At 38.2% G+C, this 18,427-nt stretch overlaps 2 protein-coding genes across 2 annotated transcripts in view; both read right to left on the bottom strand.

Annotated features, from left to right (window-relative positions):
• Window positions 1-1,067: 1,067 nt before the first annotated feature.
• Window positions 1,068-1,905, bottom strand: LOC114146953 (circumsporozoite protein-like). The gene is made up of 4 exons (XM_028021418.1): window positions 1,812-1,905; window positions 1,601-1,651; window positions 1,439-1,507; window positions 1,068-1,364 (listed from the first exon to the last, which is right to left on the bottom strand). The coding sequence occupies exons 1-4, from the start codon at window positions 1,861-1,863 to the stop codon at window positions 1,102-1,104; spliced, it is 435 nt and encodes a 144-aa protein (XP_027877219.1). The 5' UTR covers window positions 1,864-1,905; the 3' UTR covers window positions 1,068-1,101.
• Window positions 1,906-11,417: 9,512 nt separating this feature from the next.
• The window catches only part of col11a1b (collagen, type XI, alpha 1b), a 97,274-nt gene continuing 90,264 nt past the window's right edge, over window positions 11,418-18,427 (bottom strand). Inside the window, exons 56-67 of the mRNA XM_028020881.1 lie at window positions 18,097-18,204; window positions 17,732-17,785; window positions 17,438-17,491; window positions 16,798-16,905; window positions 16,647-16,700; window positions 16,527-16,562; window positions 16,359-16,412; window positions 15,273-15,534; window positions 14,963-15,075; window positions 14,731-14,799; window positions 14,395-14,628; window positions 11,418-13,022 (exon numbers count right to left, since the gene is read on the bottom strand). Coding sequence (XP_027876682.1) covers window positions 12,876-13,022; window positions 14,395-14,628; window positions 14,731-14,799; window positions 14,963-15,075; window positions 15,273-15,534; window positions 16,359-16,412; window positions 16,527-16,562; window positions 16,647-16,700; window positions 16,798-16,905; window positions 17,438-17,491; window positions 17,732-17,785; window positions 18,097-18,204 — 1,293 coding nt within the window. The 3' untranslated portion in view covers window positions 11,418-12,875. The remainder of the gene's footprint in view (window positions 13,023-14,394; window positions 14,629-14,730; window positions 14,800-14,962; window positions 15,076-15,272; window positions 15,535-16,358; window positions 16,413-16,526; window positions 16,563-16,646; window positions 16,701-16,797; window positions 16,906-17,437; window positions 17,492-17,731; window positions 17,786-18,096; window positions 18,205-18,427) is intronic.

Here is an 18,427-nt window from a genome sequence, read left to right as displayed (position 1 = left end):
GAAACACTTCTGATTAAGCAGATCTCATTACTGCATGGAGGGATGTAGAACCTGTCATATTACTGAAACTAATGACACAAAGCTTTTTGTGGTGCAGTGCAGTTGTAATGTGCCTGTCTGGCTGGAGCCATTAGTCACATACTCTAATATGACACATTGTTTTCAAATAACAGAGACGCCGTTTTAAATAATGTGTGAGGCACTCATTGTGCATGCAAATAGAATTTACTGTTTGGGTAAAGCTCAAGCTGTTCCACCCTAGTGGATTTTTTTTTAAAGATACCTCAGGCAATTTTTTTTCTGCTGTCAGAGAAATGAATATTACATTTATTAGCTTCAGGAATTTAGTCTGTATAAATCTATTGGAATATGGACTACATACAGCTTCCTCTGTGAGTGGCATGAGATTGGACTTAATTTTAACTTTATTTGCCACATAATTCTGGCAAAAGTTGACAAATTTACAACCCAAAAATTTTAACACCAAGTGTGCCACTATCAAAACCGTCAATGTATATTTTAAAATTTTGTATAAAAAATTACTGCACTAGTCAAAAGAAATAAATTTGAGTTTATGTTCAGGGTTTGTTACTGTCAATTGTGTTCCATCCTGTTTAGAACCACGATAACAAAAAATAGAATCTACAGATATCACCTAATTAGGATATAGAATTCCATTATAAGTTCAGTAAAAATACTTCAGCCCTCTGACTTAAACAGTGAATGAAATCATGAATCCAGGTCACAGGCACAGTTGAGGAAAATTCAAGTTAGTTACACCTATGAATCTCCACACTGTTCAAGCCACCTTAAAACAAGGTCAGGAGTTACAATGGATCTTAAAGTACAAGGCTGATTTTTCTAGATTGCGAGACCTTGGGCTGGATCAGATATTTAGTCTTTAATCTATACAAAATACCAGATGAGCTCTGGTATTGTGTACTATTACTATTGTTGAACCTGGATGACTTAACCTTTTCTGCACAGGGAAAGACTCAGCTCCCAGGCCTTAATTAAATACCCAGATGATTAGAGCCAACACTAAACAGGCAGCAATTACAAGAAAGTGGGAATCAAGTATAATGCATTTATTGAAAATTTTCATGAACTGGAAGTTGCGGCGTCGCTTGACGCGTTGTTGGGGGCGGCGTCGCTTGACGCGTTGTTGGGGGCGGCGTCGCTTGACGCGTTGTTGGGGGCGGCGTCGCTTGACGCGTTGTTGGGGGCGGCGTCGCTTGACGCGTTGTTGGGGGCGGCGTCGCTTGACGCGTTGTTGGGGGCGGCGTCGCTTGACGCGTTGTTGGGGGCGGCGTCGCTTGACGCGTTGTTGGGGGCGGCGTCCACTTCTTTGGCTTCCAGTTGAACTGAAGTCAGTAACATTTCAAAGTGTTTATTGAAAATTTAGAGAATCTTTACATTTAGTTCTCCCTTAGCTTACCTTTTTGCAGCATCATGGAATACCTTGACTGGATAATGTTCTTCACAGCAATTTCTTTTTCAGCCAATACTGAAAGATATTAGATCAGTTACTAAGCTTTGAGGAAGACACACACAAAAAAAAAAATATATATATAAAAGTTTCTCCCTCCACTTCTCTTACAGTTCTTTTGCTCCTCATGCAGTTCACTTTGAGAAATGGGTAAACAGGACCCTGTTAAATACAATGGTACACATTTAAAATTTAAGTATATAAAAAAAATATCTAACCTCAGTCACACAACTATTGATTACAGAACAAATTCTTAAATTAGTTAAAGCCAACAGAGTTTTTACCAACAAGATTACAAAGAGAGAGAAGAAAAGTTACACACCTTTAAGCCACGATGCCACTGCAAAGGTTAAGAGAATCCAAGCACCTCCCATGTTTCCTACCACAACCTAAAGTTACAACCAACAACTGAGGCTTAAATAGCTACATTTGCAGGCAGCACAGCTGACGTTCATTACCACTTGATTAGCTCTCGCCTCAAATGATCACAGTCCTCATTCACGTACATGCCTTACATCAGGGTGCCCAAAGTCGGTCTTGGAGGGCCGGCATCCTGCATGTTTTAGTTCTCTCCCTCGTTTAACTCACCTGGATCCAATAATGGGTCGTTTGAAGGCCTAAGAAGAACACTGACATGCTGAAAAGGTTGTTGGTACCACCCGGGAGAGAACTAAAACATGCAGAATGCCGGCCCTCCAGGACCGACTTTGGGCACCCCTGCATTACGTTTACATGGTTATGGCAGCTTATACTGAATAATTTTTATTATTCTTTTCATGTTGTCATGATACTATATTATTGTGTGATTTCAGTTTAAGTCTAAGTAGTCTGTTCATTTTGTAGTTTCTGGTTGAAAAGGTCTTTGTTAATAAGATGACAATTTTAAAATCATTAAGGCTGTTTGTCTAAGAAAATGTATCCCTGATTTTCTTATCATGCAGGTTGTTATTAATAGAGGTGGATGGTGATTAAATACATTCGTTTGATTACAATTACTTGAGTAAGCCTTTAAAAAAATGCATGCTTTAAAATAATATTACTCAAGTAAAACTATAAAGTAACAATACTCTTATTTGATCACAATTTCTGACTACTCATCTCATCTTCGGTTACTTAACTAAATGAAGGATTTGTTAGCCAAAATTGTACCACCAGACACATTTACGTTTGTCTGATAAGACTTCTGGTTCGTATTTATGATTATTTTTGTCTAATGTCCAAACTTGAAGTCACCTGATATTTTTGTTGGTGAACTTAAAAATTGGTTTTCACAGATGATCTGCATTTTATGTGACTGAGCTTAGGATATTTCTCATAAAAATGATACTCAAAATTCATAATGCTGGTGGAGACATAGGCAAAAAGATTTGCTGCCTTAATTTAGGCAAAAGTTGGTTCTACAGAGTATTAAGTCAGTCAGTTTCACCTGCAAATCTGTTAAAAATCACATGTCATTTTCCTTTCACTTCACAGTTAGTTTTAGTCCATAACCTAAAATTCTAATAAAATGTACTATTGTTTGTTATTTCAATGACCATAGATGTGCAACAGTTCAAGATGTCTCAATACTTTCGCAAAGCACTTTATCTTCCACCTTCCTACTGGAAAACCCCTGCAGTTTACAAACTTATGAAAATGCTCTGGCATCATGCTTTATGTCAAATCTACCTTGAACTGGGCTTGGATCTAAGCCATAGCCTCTGTCCTTCGATTTTCTTTCTCCCTTTGAGACTTTTCAAAGGCTGCAGCAAGAGCACGGCCTTGGCAGCAGGAGTCACCTTCAGCCTTCTCAGTAGCTCGTTTCCCTTTTCCATAGACACACTGTTTAGGGAGGCGAAATAATCTTAGGCGCTCTGTTTCTTGCTTGGAGAAACTTTATGATTAGAGAAATGAGCCCGGGCATGGACATTTTTGTTTTTTCCTTCTTTAAAGAATCTTTTTATTTAATTAATATTTCATTGGCACAAGTGGTCTCTATCCATTGGTAGCTTGACAGGAAGAAAGACAGAGGGAGTTGTAGAATCAAACCCAGATATCTGCATTATGGACCATGCTTTCTGAATATGATGCTCTTGCTTTACCACTGAGCCATCTGGTGTCCAGGCTTCTTCAGGGTACTCCAGTTCAACAGTTTTAACAAACAGTAATTTTAAAGGTTTTCTGTAGTACATCAGTACAGAAACTCATGATTAGACTTACCTGAGCGCTAATTTACTAGCAAGGACCACATCACAAGTAAGTGAGCTTAAAGGTTTAATGATGCAAGAGATTTGGAATTGAGTCATGCAGGATGTGAAGAATGAATCTATGGATGGAAAACAAGCAACTATCTTTTTTTTTGAAGGTTTTGTTGGCTCTAGTGACCTTTATTTGAAAATAGTTCAACAGGAAAGAGGGTGAAGACATGCAGCAAATGTCGCCAGGCCAGGAGTTGAACCTGCAACCACCGGCACGAGGACTATGGCCTCAATATGTGGGTTGTGCTTTGCCCCTGTGCCACCACAGTAACCAACAAGCAATTATCTTGCAGGAAAATACATGTCAGCCAATAGAAGCAGCTTTGTAGGTGACAGAAAATAACAGTCTTTTGACTATACTAAGCAGGCTATCTTACCTTTGTATTGTAAAGAGTGCATTTGTTTTATTTTGTCTCTGACATAGGTTTAAACACACAACCTATCCAACACAACAGCTGTTTTCAACACTTGGTCAATAAGCAGCTCAGTGGAGGAAGTTTTGTAATACATGTTTTAGCTAAGAGCAGCAGCAACAGCTTGATAACAGATCTTCCACATGCTATATCCATCTGTTCAGGGTTTCAAGCCAGCTCGATATGTTAAGCTAAATATACAGCATCAAAGGATTTTTGTTGTACCGTGAAAGGGATCATTAACAGACACCAAGGAGAAGTCTGACCTGAAGTAATCATATCATTGCTGCTTGTCTCTCATATTTATTGTCAGTGATGTTGAATTTACTATGACACTTTTTTAGGAGAAACACTTTATCTTTGAAATCCAGGCTATATTTAATGAAAGAAAGGCTATCTGGAAGTATTACTATCACAAGAGTGATAGATTCAAGTATTCAAGTCATGAATGAGACTTCTATTTTGTTTTATAAAATAAGGATCCCAGTGTGGGAAAAAGCAGGTTTGCTGAAAAAGTATTAAAGAAACACAGTAGAATATGTAATTAAATGCCTTTATTTTACATGCAATACAGACCAACAGGTTGCAAGCAATTGCAATGTTTATCAGGGTCACTGTCTGCTTGGAAGGACAACAATTTACAAACTGGAAGTGACTGTTTTGGTGGGAGACGATATCAGGGATGCTTGGATTGGGTCCTGTAGGCGACTTTACACCGATTGAATTCTTCAGCTGAGAGCAAGCAGAGATTTTAGAGTTCGGTCTCGGAATAGTTTGAATGTGGAGCTGAAGCAGCATGTAAATGCGAAACAATTAATAATAAAGTATAAAGTTTAGATTTTCATCAATAAGGACAGGAAATGATTATTAACAGGAGTATATTAGATTTATTGATTTATCTTTTTGATATGACGTTTTTATTTAACTTCAGTTAAATGTAGCTACATTTAATTTGCAATGTCGGTTGCTGGTTGTTTATTGGTGTTGCTTTGCTGAACAGTTCAACAGTTGGACTCTGTTTTGGTCAGTTTTTTAGATTGACCAAAAAAACTTAAAAGGGGAAGGGTGTGGGACTATATGTTTACTTCTGTTCACTCCTTTTCAGACAAGGAACAGATGGAAGGGATGTCTTGTGGATTTATGTTTTCATGCTAGTTTGTTTTGCTGATTCTACTTCTACTCTGGCTTCTTCCAACAGTCCTAAAATAATTGTCCATGTAAATCTGTGTTGTCCTGTGATGGACTGATGACCTGTCCTTACAAACGAATCAACAGGGACAATCATCACACATTTAAATAGTTTTTAAGTTTTTAAATATTTTGTGACCACTGCTGTGCTCTCTTGACAATCTCATTGACGCCCCTAGAGGCATTACTGTCATGAAAACTTCACAAACATGTCATGCTCGGCTTTGTAAACTGTAATGGAAGGTTATTAGAGTGTCAAAAACAGCGGTACTCTGTTGCTTGCCTTTGTGTTTTTGTCCTCTCTGCAAGTGTCAAGCTGTCATGACAAATCCCTACAGCAGACTCCCAGTATTCCTTATGAGAAAACAAAGGATTATGATGTTTTATGTAATCCTTCACCACCATTTCACACAGAGCTTCAAACTTTAGGTGGCTGTTTCGAATGGAAATTCATGAATTGAAAAGTCAGGTCTGAGATCCAGGCTGTAGAATCCAAATCTTGATTTGAGCTCCTTTAGAGGCAGCGCATGATATTTGCAAGCCTTTGTACCACAGCTCCACATGCCTTGATATTTTCTAATTAGCTTTGTCCTAAAACACTTGTGTGGTGTTGCTTCGTTCCAAACTGTTTTCATTATGCTTCATGAATCATTGCATCTGTTAGCAAAGATCTGTACTTCTCAACCCTGAAATCTGCCACCTCGTATCAGTCAGCAAACGCACATATGGAGCTGAGTAATAATCGTGTTTGCTTAAACGTGCTTAAACATTTGTTAGGGCTGATAGATGGTAACCTTTTTTTTTTTTTGTAAATGCAGGATCACTTGTTTTCTGCTTTTAGAAGAAAGAACATGTCCTGTGAGCTTGAGACAATAAAAGGAAAAATGTTTTACAGCTGTACAGTTGATTTTGTCCTACGAATCCTCCTCAAACCCCTGCAAGGCCCCTACAGCTCACAGCTGATAGGTTTGATACTTCACACTGAAACATCGGGACTGCTAAATTGGATTTCTCCTCAGTAAAAGAGGAGTGTTACACTCCTTCTACAAAATTCTTTCTTGTTCTCTTTCTGCTTGAGCTTTTCGAGCATCATGAACAACCGGGCGCCATCACAGAATGAATTAGGACAGGGGAGAAGAAAGTTTTTACTCTGTTTGAAAGCTGACACGGTAAGACGCACAATCCTAGCCAAGGAAATTGACAATTTCAGTTTCTAATTTTCTTCACCTCGGCCTTTCCAAATGAGAGGAGGAATACCTTACGCATTTATGGAAAAACAGACCATTGACAGATTTATCTAGCTACAAAAAAGACGCAGAGTCTCAAATTAAATGACACTTATTGAGTAACTTACCAACTCTGTGTGATATTACACATTAACTTAACTGTGATCTGTGAGTAAAAAATAAAGTTCCGGAACAAAATTAATCTAGGATTATTATTTTTTTGATTCACACAAGATTTTGTTTTTCCTGAAAAGCAAGAAAAAAAAAGACTTGTAAAGTTGTACTTTTTTTTGCTACTTTTCAATGTCCATTTTTATGTCTGACAGGAGCTAAAAACCTTTATTTTTTATTTATTTTTATTAAACTTATTTATTTTATTAAGGAAAGTAATCATTTTTTTTAAATGCTTGTTTTGTCTATTCTGATTCCTGCAACAGTTAAATGGACTTTCACATGAGTAGATTTTGAGCATCACTGCTACATGTTCAAAACACAAAAGTTATTTTAAAATAAATGAAAAAAAAAATTAAGTACAATTATATGAATGCATGTGTTGGGATAAGTCATGTAAGGTTACTGTCTTACATTTAATGTCAGGTTCTCTAGACCCTGAGACCAGATAAAAGAAAACATTCTTTTAGTGTAAACATTTTTGCATTATAGTACATTTTAAAATAAACTTTGTTAAACTCTGGTGTAGATTCTCAGTCATCCAGGGCATGATGGTTTCTGCTCTTTCTCTCTTTCTTTCTAGAGGAGGGCCACCATTTCTTGGCTTGCTGCTTGCTTGAGCAGGAAAAAGGCAGCAGGACCAATGAATGCCAGTCATCCATTGTTTTTTTCTGCAAACAGTTCTTCTGGAACGACTGCATGTCAACACCAGCCAAGCCACAACAGGGAAACTTTCCAGAATGCAACAGACAAACTGCTCAGTGAAACAGAAAGACACAGCTGATCTTGGGATGTATGCGCAGGATTCATGCTCACAGAATGGACATTTCTGTTTTATTACCTTCTTTGTAACACGGAAATGTTTTAAGAGGGGCAACGGAAAATATATTTAAAGTAACAACAAAGTTAAATTGATTGTGTGGCGTCAAGAAAAGTGGTAAATGAACTTAATTTATATGAGTGCCTTTCCTGTCATAATGAACATTCAAAGCACAAGGACAGATGTGACCAAAACTTCCCTTTTTGCCTTTGTTCAGGCTAGGCTGAAAATTAAAGAGCTAACACTGCACATGAACATAAAGTCAGTCCTCCAGTGAAAATTGGCAGTGGCAGCATCATGCTTTGGGGTGTTCTTTTATGATGAGGGTTATGAAAACTGGTCAGAGTTGACAGGAATATGAACAGGGCTAAATATTTGGTAATTCTCTAAGGAGATATGTTAGAAGTTGGAGGTTCACCTTCCAGCAGGATGAGACTAAACATGCAGCCAGAACTACAATGCAGTGGCTTAGAAATCATATCCAGATGTTAAAATGTCCCAGTCAAAGCCTGCACCTAAATCCGGTAGTCTCTATGGCAACACTTAAAAAATGGCTCTTTGCGACCAACTTCCATCCATTCTGATGGCACTTGAGATGTTTTCCGGAAGGAGAATGAGGCAAGTGCCAGAGACTGGAGAAGGAAGCAGTCCACCATTTAGAGAACCACGGCCTCGAACTTAGGAAAGCTGAAAACTTACAATTAAGAAAGTAAAACTCTGACATTTTATGCTTGCTTTGAGTATTTCTTGTTACAGAACTCCTAATTGGTTCTCTGCTACATTTATTTTGCAAAACATTACTGATAAGTGACATCCTTGACTTCAACATACTTTCACACCCCAGTGAAACCCTCAGGCTTCCTGGGAAGAAAAGATAATTACTGCAGATTTGCATTTTTGTGGACACTTGAGTGGCACAGATAAAAGCTGTGAGCTATTATCGCATCAACATTATATGGATTATGCTGTTAATTACGCTTCATGCGATCTTTGTGTGTACATCACACAGAGATTAAAATGGAAATCAAGATATTTGAACACAGAAGCCATTTCTTCAGCCTCTGTCAATGTGGATGCATATGACACCAACATGCTGTTTGAGTTACCGTGGAAAATTCAGGCTTTTGGAAATAATTTGAACATTTTTGACAACACGGCACTCACAGGAAGCATGGGATTTTTTCTTCATTGCAGTTCTTCAAAAGCTGCAAGTGGCGGTTCTCAGTACAAGTCCGAGAGACTTCAGAAAAGTAAATGGGTTGTGGCCCAAGCACAACTGCCTCAGTAAAAACTGAAACCAGACTGGGTCTCTAAAATGTTGCAAGTTAGGTTTTGTCTCAAACTCCAGTCCTCAAGGGCCGGTGTCCTGCAACTGAGCTTGGACTAAGATCAAGACTGGAGAAAAGCAAATCGCATGATCAAGTATGATAATAATTAGATTTAAAAATGATTCAAATCAAAAGCAAATAATTATCAACTTTGATCTGCTTGTGAATTCAAAATGACCAACTTCATCCAAAGATGCCAAAAAAGACATGCGCTGTGATGTTGATATACCACCACCAGTAAAAATCAAACAAACAAACAATTTGTTTGCAGAAAGGTAGAAAAATTCCTTCTTTTATTCAGGGATAACATCTGATGATGAGGAAATAACAGGATACCTCAGGATTCAATCATTGGAGAAGCCAGTTCCAAACCCATGGGAGGAAAATTCACACAGAACACTTTAATGCAAGTCCAGTGAATCACCAGAGAGCATTTAGTCTGTGTACACACATTTCAGAAAAACACTTATAGTAGAGTAAGACTGAACCAGAGTCTCACAGCAATATTCTCTTTCTGCACAGAAATCTCAATCAGCACAGCTGTCCCAGTGTCAGTTAACTGTCATTTTTAATTTATTTGTATGTTCTGAGCCACTGGTTTGAATAATGTTAAATCATTTCAAATTCAGCATAATTGTTTTCAAATGTTTTTCAGTGGTTTCATGTGTAATATTGTCTCATAGATATTTATTTATTTATTTTTTCATTGAGCAGATATGTATGTTGTTTTTAGTCTCAGAATTTGTGATTAAATGTGGAGAGATTTCTGTTGAATGCATTTTATTTATTCTGTTCTTGTTCATCTGCAATAAAATATTCAGTGAATATGCATTTATTGAACAGCCCATTGCATCAATTAAAGTGATGGGTGAGGGCAGTAATGGTCAGAAATCCCACACAGGCCTCTGATGTGGCTCTTTGTAGCCCCGCCAGTCATGCCTCTTGGTTAAGTTGTCAGTGTAGGTGTACATTTCTTGTTTTCGTAGGCTTGAACTTGTAACCTGCTTTTTCAATTTCTGGATGAAAGACTGATTAATGCTTTGTTACATTTTCTAAGATAGGGATAATGTCTTATGACCAAAACCTGCTGAAAACTTTATCAGAGCTTTATCCATAACTTGTCTTCTGTTGTTGAACACATTTTATTTATTCCGCTCTTGTTCAACTCCTTGGTTTAATTGATGTTTGCTCATTTGCTCAGAATGGCCGTGTGCATCCTTAGATTATATTGCAAACAAGTGGGGTGTCTTTACAAATATTAGGATCTTTGGGGGTATTGGGGGGACATTGTTCAGTTGTATCAGAGTAAAACACAACATAACACAAATGCCTGGTACTGACAGTTGAAACCTGAACTGTCCATACACTGAAAAGACATTGCAAACCTAAAGTTTTAGCATGGCCATAACAAAGCCCTTATTGTAGTCTTGAAAAGAATTTGTTGGTAGATCTGAATAGGCATGTGAGAGTGAGATGGCTTACATGCCTGACTCAGTTATACCAGTTCTGTTGGGAGGAATGGGCCAGAATTCCAGCAAACTATTGTGAAAAGCTTGTAAAAGTATACCCATAATGTTTTACCCAGGTCATACAGTTCAAAGGCAAAACAACCAAATAGCAAAATAGGAAATATACAGTACAGACCAAAAGTTTGGACACACCTTTCTAATTCAATGGGTTTTCTTTATTTTCATGACTATTTATAAGGGAAGAAATCCCACTTATTAACCTGACAGGGCACACCTATGAAGTGAAAACCATTTCAGGTGACGACCTCTTGAAGCTCATCAAGAAAATGCAGAGTGTGTGCAAAGCAGTAATCACAGCAAAAGGTTGCTACTTTGAAGAAACTAGAATATAAGGGGTATTTTCAGTTGTTTTACACTTTTTTGTTTAGTGCATATTTCCACATGTGTTATTCATAGTTTTGATGCCTTCAGTGTGAATCTACAATGTCAATAGTCATGAAAATAAAGGAAACTCATTGAATTAAAAGGTGTGTCCAAACCTTTGGTCTGTACTGTATGTAAACTTCAGATTTTAAAGACATTCTTTACATACCGGAAATCTCTGACATTCTCACATTGTTGTGGTGCTTAGCAAACAGACATAACTTTTGATATTTGCTCTGACTAACTTCAGACAGTGAGGAAAAAAACTGCCTGAAGTTTTGTATGCTTCTTTTTATTCAAATGGGTATATATATATGGAAAAAAAATACAAAACAAAACCATGTATACTTTTTCTACCACTTAGCATTCAGGCTCTACTTTGTGTTGGTGTATCACAAGTAACATAACATTTATCATAAAGTAACATAACATTTGTGTGGGTGTAAAGTGACAGGATGTCAAAAATTTCAAAGGGTATGAACACTTTAGGTTGTTCTAAGTGTAGCCATAATGAGCTGAATTGAGGACATGCCGTGCTTTTAGGAAACCAAAACCACGGTAGACGTGTTTTCATTCACCATTGGTCTCTGTTTGAACTGGGAAAGTGGCTCCAGTTTACTCAATTTATATTGCAAGTGAATGCAAAAAGATTGCAGTGCGCACAAAGCACCAAACATTTATTGCAGTTGTACATAGGTTGAAGACATACTGTTATTACACAGGTTTTTAGAAAGTGGCTCTGAAGTATTTGTTGCCAGAGCTTTTAAACCAAGAAAGTGGCGATGCAAACAGATCTTGATCGAGGTCAAATCTGAGTCAGAGAGAAAGAGGTAAAAAAAAAAAAAAAGAAAAAGCTGGAAGAGTCGGTAAAATGAACCCAAACACAAAGAATCACTTATCTTTCTTTGTCTATTGGGATAAAGGATGGAGATATTAGTCTTGTGGCACAGAATCACAAAAAGCGAACATTACTTGTTTCTGTAGTCAAACAGCCAACCACACAAACGTTCAACCCAATGTTTTTCAGAGCCCAATTTTAATAAATTTCTTAAATGAACAATTTAAGGCACATGAAAACATTTTGTTCACTGTTACAAAGAAAATATCCACAAGACATCTTTGGGATTGAATGAAAACAGCTAGACATACCTTTCCCACACAAAAATATTAGTTTTATTAGTTATAAACCACAGAAAATGTAAACTTGACTGTGTCTAACGTTCAGATTTTTTAAGGAAACTGAGGTATAACAGCTGGAAGAATAAACCCTTTCTTAGAATATTTATATTATAACCTCATTTTATTATGGCTTACTTTCCTACTGGGTACATTAACTGACTTTTTTGGTTAGATGTTAAGTTCCAGTTTTTTTTTCTAAGCTCATGAAAGAGGATAAGAATCATAATATTTACAAGAGGACTGATTCATACTTACAAATTGAAGCTTTAGTCAGATGTATGTCATAGATGTTTTCAGACAGATTCTAAGAAACTTTAAATATCCTCATAAAATTTATTCTAACAAAGTTGACCAAATATTTCTTTAAAACCGAAGAAGCACATGCAAGTTGTTAAGAGTGGATTCAGAGAGGAACAGTAATGTACAAAATTCAAATATTATTAATTACAGTTTTATCAAATGCACTATTTGTAGCACCTTAAGTGTTTTGCGATTCTGCACAAAAGCACCTCTGTGGTTTAATTCAGAGCATCACTTGGAGCATGCAGAGAGGAACAGAAGACGAGAGGGCTAGGGAGGAGGGAGGGCAAGGTTTAGGGCGAGTGGATCCTCTCTTTAATGCTGAAAGTATGCCACTGTCCACCACGGCATCAAAAGTCCTTTTCCTGATGTCACTCTCATTACAAGTTAAAGTCACGTGATTCTGGCCCTACGAGGGCAAGGAGGAGATTCCCCTGATCAGCGCTTTTAAAGGAAGGGTCAAAGCGTGCTTTTCTCTTTCTCCCAGCTTGTTGGATCTTCTTTGCAATAAAGGAACATGGGATTTTACTTCATAGGAGACAATAGGTGGTGGCTGAGAGGCTCTCTTCATGTGGGTGTTACTGTTGACTCTCTGACCCTGTCCTTCAGCGGGGGGGGGAAGACGGGCGTGTCTAGCCGAGGAAACACACAGAGCCGACCTCGAAGCCGAACCTCTGGTTGGATTCCCCAAAGTCATTCAGCATTACATCAATGATGGGTAACTGGTCGATGCGAGGTGTGTTAATTTCCAACACTGTCCTTGAATAGCCCTGCTTCATCTGCACACAGAGTGAGAAGAAAGAGATTTATCATATGATCCAGAGTAGTTTCAAGTATCTTTCAAAGTATTTATTCAGTGCCAGCTGGAGTTTTTGACAAAAGAAACAGTAACTTCCTAGAATTAATCCACTATTCGTTCCATCAGGGATGTCAAACTCATTTTGACTTCAGGTATAACAGCTGGAATGTATAGAATGTATAGATAACAAACTGTTAATAGATTGTATGTCTGTACTTTGTTTTTTCATAATATTTTTTTATTTTCTCCCGTTCTAATCCAATGAGTCAGGTCGCGGTGGGGCGGCGCTGATCTCCGCAATTCGGGAATCCGCTTTCAGTTCATATTAAAATTATTATTATTTTACAGTACAGTAGTTATTTGTAAAAAAAAAAAAAAAGTTTATACAGTACTTTTTATTTGTTAAACAAATGTTTGGGCCTGTAAAGAGGTTTTGTTCTTTGGTTTCAATGTATTATGGAATATTTCATTGTGTAATAATTGTAAAAAAATAAAGGTTCCTACTTCGCGGATTTCGCCTATCACGGGTTCTTTTTGGAACGTAACCGCCGCGAAAAACGAGGGGGTTACGCCCCCGGACTCGATACTTACGACCCCCCCGGTCCGCAGCAAAATGGCGAAGGGCTGACCGGTCCGCGCGACTAAAAAGGTTGGGGATCTAGAGGGCCTCAGAAACAGCTTCGGACTGTCGAATTTGTCTCACGGGCCTTGAGTTTGACACGTATAATATAGTTATTAGAATGACTCCAAGTTTTGAGTGTCTAGAGCAAAAGTTCATGTCAAGTCAGAGAATGAATCCAAGTCTTTGTGTGGCATACATCCAGCTCTCAGACTCTAGTCCCATTTTATGGGTTAGATAAACAACATTATAACTTTTTGTTTCTTCTTTTTGAGTTATATTTATCTAGAGCTGATGCAGCTAAGGTACTATTGTTAACATAAAGTCTGAGTTTGTGCTTTTCAAAGCTCGTTAAAAGTGATGACAGATGTCAATCACTATAGAATACCATTTCTTAATCACAAATAACATGCAGTGTAATGAATATGTATGCATTTTTGACACAATCTAAAACAGCATTTTTGGATTTTTATTCATTTCTTTCCTTTTCAATTATATAACGCGAGCAGTGGTGTGAGAAACCAATTTTCGCATTTTATAATTCTTTCTAAGCTTGGATATCCCTCCTTTTGGAGGACTGTTTCTCCCACATCAAATATGAACACTTTCTGACACTTTTTTTCGGTACCTCTCTACGTGTTTGTGAGGATTAGGGGGATTTCATGGAATTTAGAAAAAAAAAAAGTTTAATTGCAAAGTGAAACTTTGAAAGCGAGCAAAAATGTCTGCTTACCGAGCAGCCATCCATCAGCGACTTGATGAAGGGATTATTGTCATAAGACATTTCCTCATCGTTGGAGCCCAGGAAGCGCAGCGCTCTGTCGTAGTTGTCGGCCTTGGAGTCGTACCAGGCCACCGACTGATGGCAAATGTAGGTGAAGTTCTGCCGCGCTGAGGAGCTCAGCAGCTTCAGGAAGGTCATCTGCACAGCGTTGATGCTGTTGTCACCACCGTCCACATAGTTCAGCTGAGAATAGTTGGAGGAAGACAAAATTAGGGAAATTAAGAAATTCATGAAGCAAACGTGAAAAAACATATTCAGACTTATATCAGTGTCTTCTGGACTCACAATTTTGCCACGCTTGAATTCACTAAACCATGAACCTGGTGATTCCTTAGGCCAGTTGGATATTCTAACCTATAAGAAATGCCCCAAAAAAGTCAAGTTAATAAACATAATATATATTTCAATTTCTAAAAGCAGCTTTTACACAGTTTCAAATGTTACTAAACAACCCCTTTGGTGAAACACTGAAGCCTGCATGCCTTAAATGACCTGTGTTCTAACATTGTATACTCACTCCTGTTGATTTCTTGTCTGGGTAAATGCATGTTTCTCCACCTGCTGTGAAGTTACAGAACACTTTGATGGCGTCTCCGATGCAGCCCTGGTTCGGATCAATCCAGTATTCACCTGAGAGAGAAACAGATCCATAAAACACTGCCAAGGCAACCGTCTACAAGAACTTTATCCTCTTTAGTGTTTTTCTCGTCTTGTTTTTCTTTTCATGTTTTTTTTTTTAAACTGAACTAAGCTATTTAAAAGTTTACTAATTGCTGCTATTGATACATTATGCTAAAAAGCAACACTAAGGTTTGTCTTCATTGTACCATTGGGGAAATCAGGCTGGCTGAGGTGCAGGTCATTGCAGGTCCTGGCAGGATTGTCCTGGGTGCCCATGGGGAACTTCATGCGCTCGATATCCTGCTTGAGGTTGTTGAGGGATCCAAAGACGTCGTCCATTCCCTCCATGCCCGGCCCGTCCATGCCGTAGTCCGCCAAAGCCTCATCTCCTTGAGTTTCAGCCTGACGCCTGCTCCTTTTGCTAGACTGCTGAATGGGCAGAGGCTGGATCATATCACCAGGCGGACCCTGCAGCAGAGGAGGTAAAGATTAGCTTGCAATGATAGTATAGTAATAATATTATTACTAAATCTACTCTAAAACCTTAAGTTTAAATGACTATATTAAATCTTTCTTGTCGTTTCTATGTCATTGTCAGACAAATCAGCAACTGTTTTGCTGCTTTAACAAAACATTTTATTTCACTTTCATGTATAATAAAGTCTCTTATTGTAAACCTGTACGTTCCTATCAGCCATTCCTGTGCCCAGTGATCAAATCTTTTCAGCTTTTCTGTCAGTTAAGCTAAAGACCAAGTCATTGTGTGATTTTAAATATGGCTTTCTTGTCACCAGTCATCTGTAACTAAACAGATTTTCTGTTACATAAATGCCAAGCAAGGTGCCCCTCAAGGCTCAGTGTTTGTCCCAACACTGTTTACGCTTCACATCAGTAATGTGGGTCAGAATGTTCCTGATCTCATTACGGTGATGCTAAAATTGCTGTTTGTTATTACAGCACAGCTCGCCTGGAGTTTGACTGTCTGCAGGTTACATTCGATATTATTCAATCTTGTTTATTCCACAAAAAACTATGCCAGTAAAAAACCTTTAAAAAACCATTTTAAGTAAAAATAAGACTTAAAAAACTCTTTTAAGTCTTATTTTGAAAGTAATTCTCCCTGTAATGTCTCTGCTTTTCTGCAGGTGTGACCTGTATTAAGCTCCATCTATTCCCCCCCCCCAAAAATACATAATGATCTCCTTCATCAAAGAAATAAATTTTTGGCTAACCAACTCTTTAAAGCTCAAAATAATCTAGATTATAAGGGACAAGCTGAATCTATAACTTACAGGTGGTCCAGGTGGTCCTAAGTGTCCCGGATCTCCCTTCTGACCAGTTGAACCCTGAAAAAGGAACATGCATCACGGGGATGTTAGAAACACTTAAATACATTATTACAACCTCTATCCATATGTGAAAAATCCAAACTATTCATTGATGAAGGAAAAGTGACTTACGAGTGATCCCTTAGATCCTTTCTGTCCTTGAGCACCCTGGGGACAAACAAGTCAACGGTAATGTAAGAACGAAGGTCAGAAATGAGGCAAGACAAACTTTTAACAAGAACTACAACTTACAGGAAGTCCTGGAGGACCAGGAGGCCCGAGTGGGCCATATGCACCACCAATACCCTGACAGATGAAATGAAATTAATTGGCAACATAATTTTACCAATACACCCAAATGTTTAAATAAATAACTATTTTTGCAAAATGTCAGGAAACGTACAGGTTCTCCCTTGCCACCTCCAGCACCCTGAGGTCCGGGTAGACCTCTGTCTCCCTTCTCTCCGGGTTCACCCGGGGGTCCAATCAGACCAATTAGACCAGGATGACCCTGGAGCAGAAAAGGCAGCATTATTTCATTAAAAGACAGAAATAAATAACATTCTTTAATTAACAAGGTTTACTACTAAAGCATTTATTACTTTGCGGGGCAGAAAGAAACAAATATGCAAATTCACTGGAAAATTTATAGTAAGTGTCTGGCCAGGCAAACATTTGGCCAGAGTCTTGATTCTGTCTATAAATAATTAGCATATTTATTGAGGTGTGTCTTTGCACCTGCCATTTTGGATGAGCTATGATCATCTGCTTTTGAATGCTGCATGCGGGCGTTAAGCCAATGTGCGTTACAAAGACAATATTTTTGGTCTTATGCATATTCATTTAGCACATTAAATCGCCGAGTGAGAAACGTTCTCACAGAGCAGAGCGGCTTTTCATCTCGCTGGCAGGGGGCGAACAAAGCCAAGGTGCACGTAGGCCTAGATGTGTGCATGCTTTGGAAGCTTCAGATAAGGTGCGAAACTGGATACGAGACATGCACTATAAAGCAATATGAGATTAGCATTATAATATTGTCTTGCCTTTTCTCCTTTGGATCCAGAGTCACCTTTCATGCCAGGAAGTCCAGGCGGTCCCTGAGGAGAGGAAACCAGTGCAAATGACACAAATGGGCCTTTTTATATGTTGCCCAGAGCAACTGAAATTAAAAAATATTGGAAATACCAAAATACATGATAAAACAGCATATTTTAAAGAGGAATTGGTCTCCAGTGTAACAATATTAGAAATGTAACAGCTGCTTTTGCAGTGCGCATTAGCAGTGTGTAGGATTTAACAACATTTCCAAAGCTTAGTGATAGAAAGGAATGCCTTACAATAGGACCTGGAGGGCCATCTTGACCAGATGCACCAGGCAGTCCTTGCTCACCCTGGAAGAGAAAGACAACATAATGTTTTCAGCTAGGATCAGATTTGCAATGCAACCCAGATCCAGAATGAATTGTAAGTGAATATAAACTCATTCCCTCCCAGGTTTGTACTTCAGGAACTTGGGTAAGAAAAAATAATTGTAGACATCAACAATGATTTTTTTTTTTGCTTGCAGCCCTTTGACCTCACCTAAAAATATGATTTGCACTTTTTAAGATGAATTTTAACAACTTCTGACCTAAAATATGTTGCTATTTGTGGTTGTTCCTTTAGATGATAAAATCAAATATTTTGTGTCTTCCAAACTCACAACAGGGCCAGGAATTCCACGCAGACCCTCAGCACCAGGTTTTCCAGGGGGGCCCTGAGATCCCACAGGTCCTGTTTTCCCAACAGCTCCCTCTGCTCCAGCTTCTCCCTGAAATACACAAAAAATCATCATCTGCTTCCATCTCAGGCATATAATTCAGAAATAATAAAAGAAAAAAAACATGAAATGTGGATTCTGTTTAGTGACTACATTACCTTTACCCAAACTTCACAAAAGCTTAAATAGCACTTTAACAAAACATATTATACTATGTAATGTTCCCTGCTGCAAAGGATAACAGAATAAGGACTGGAGTATTTGTAAGATCTTA

Source organism: Xiphophorus couchianus, chromosome 6 (genome assembly GCF_001444195.1).
Source record: "Xiphophorus couchianus chromosome 6, X_couchianus-1.0, whole genome shotgun sequence".
NCBI classification, from domain to species: Eukaryota; Metazoa; Chordata; class Actinopteri; order Cyprinodontiformes; family Poeciliidae; genus Xiphophorus; species Xiphophorus couchianus.
This window is presented reverse-complemented; position numbering and strand designations above follow the sequence as displayed.

What these genes read in the sequence shown, in the direction of transcription:
- LOC114146953 (XM_028021418.1), bottom strand. Translation starts at nt 1,863, where the DNA reads ATGGGAGGTGCTTGGATTCTCTTAACCTTTGCAGTGGCATCGTGGCTT. An exon ending in AGTGGCATCGTGGCTTAAAG is followed by an intron (nt 1,652 to 1,811) that starts GTGTGTAACTTT and finishes TGTATTTAACAG; the next exon opens with GGTCCTGTTTACCCATTTCT. An exon ending in GCATGAGGAGCAAAAGAACT is followed by an intron (nt 1,508 to 1,600) that starts GTAAGAGAAGTG and finishes AATATCTTTCAG; the next exon opens with TATTGGCTGAAAAAGAAATT.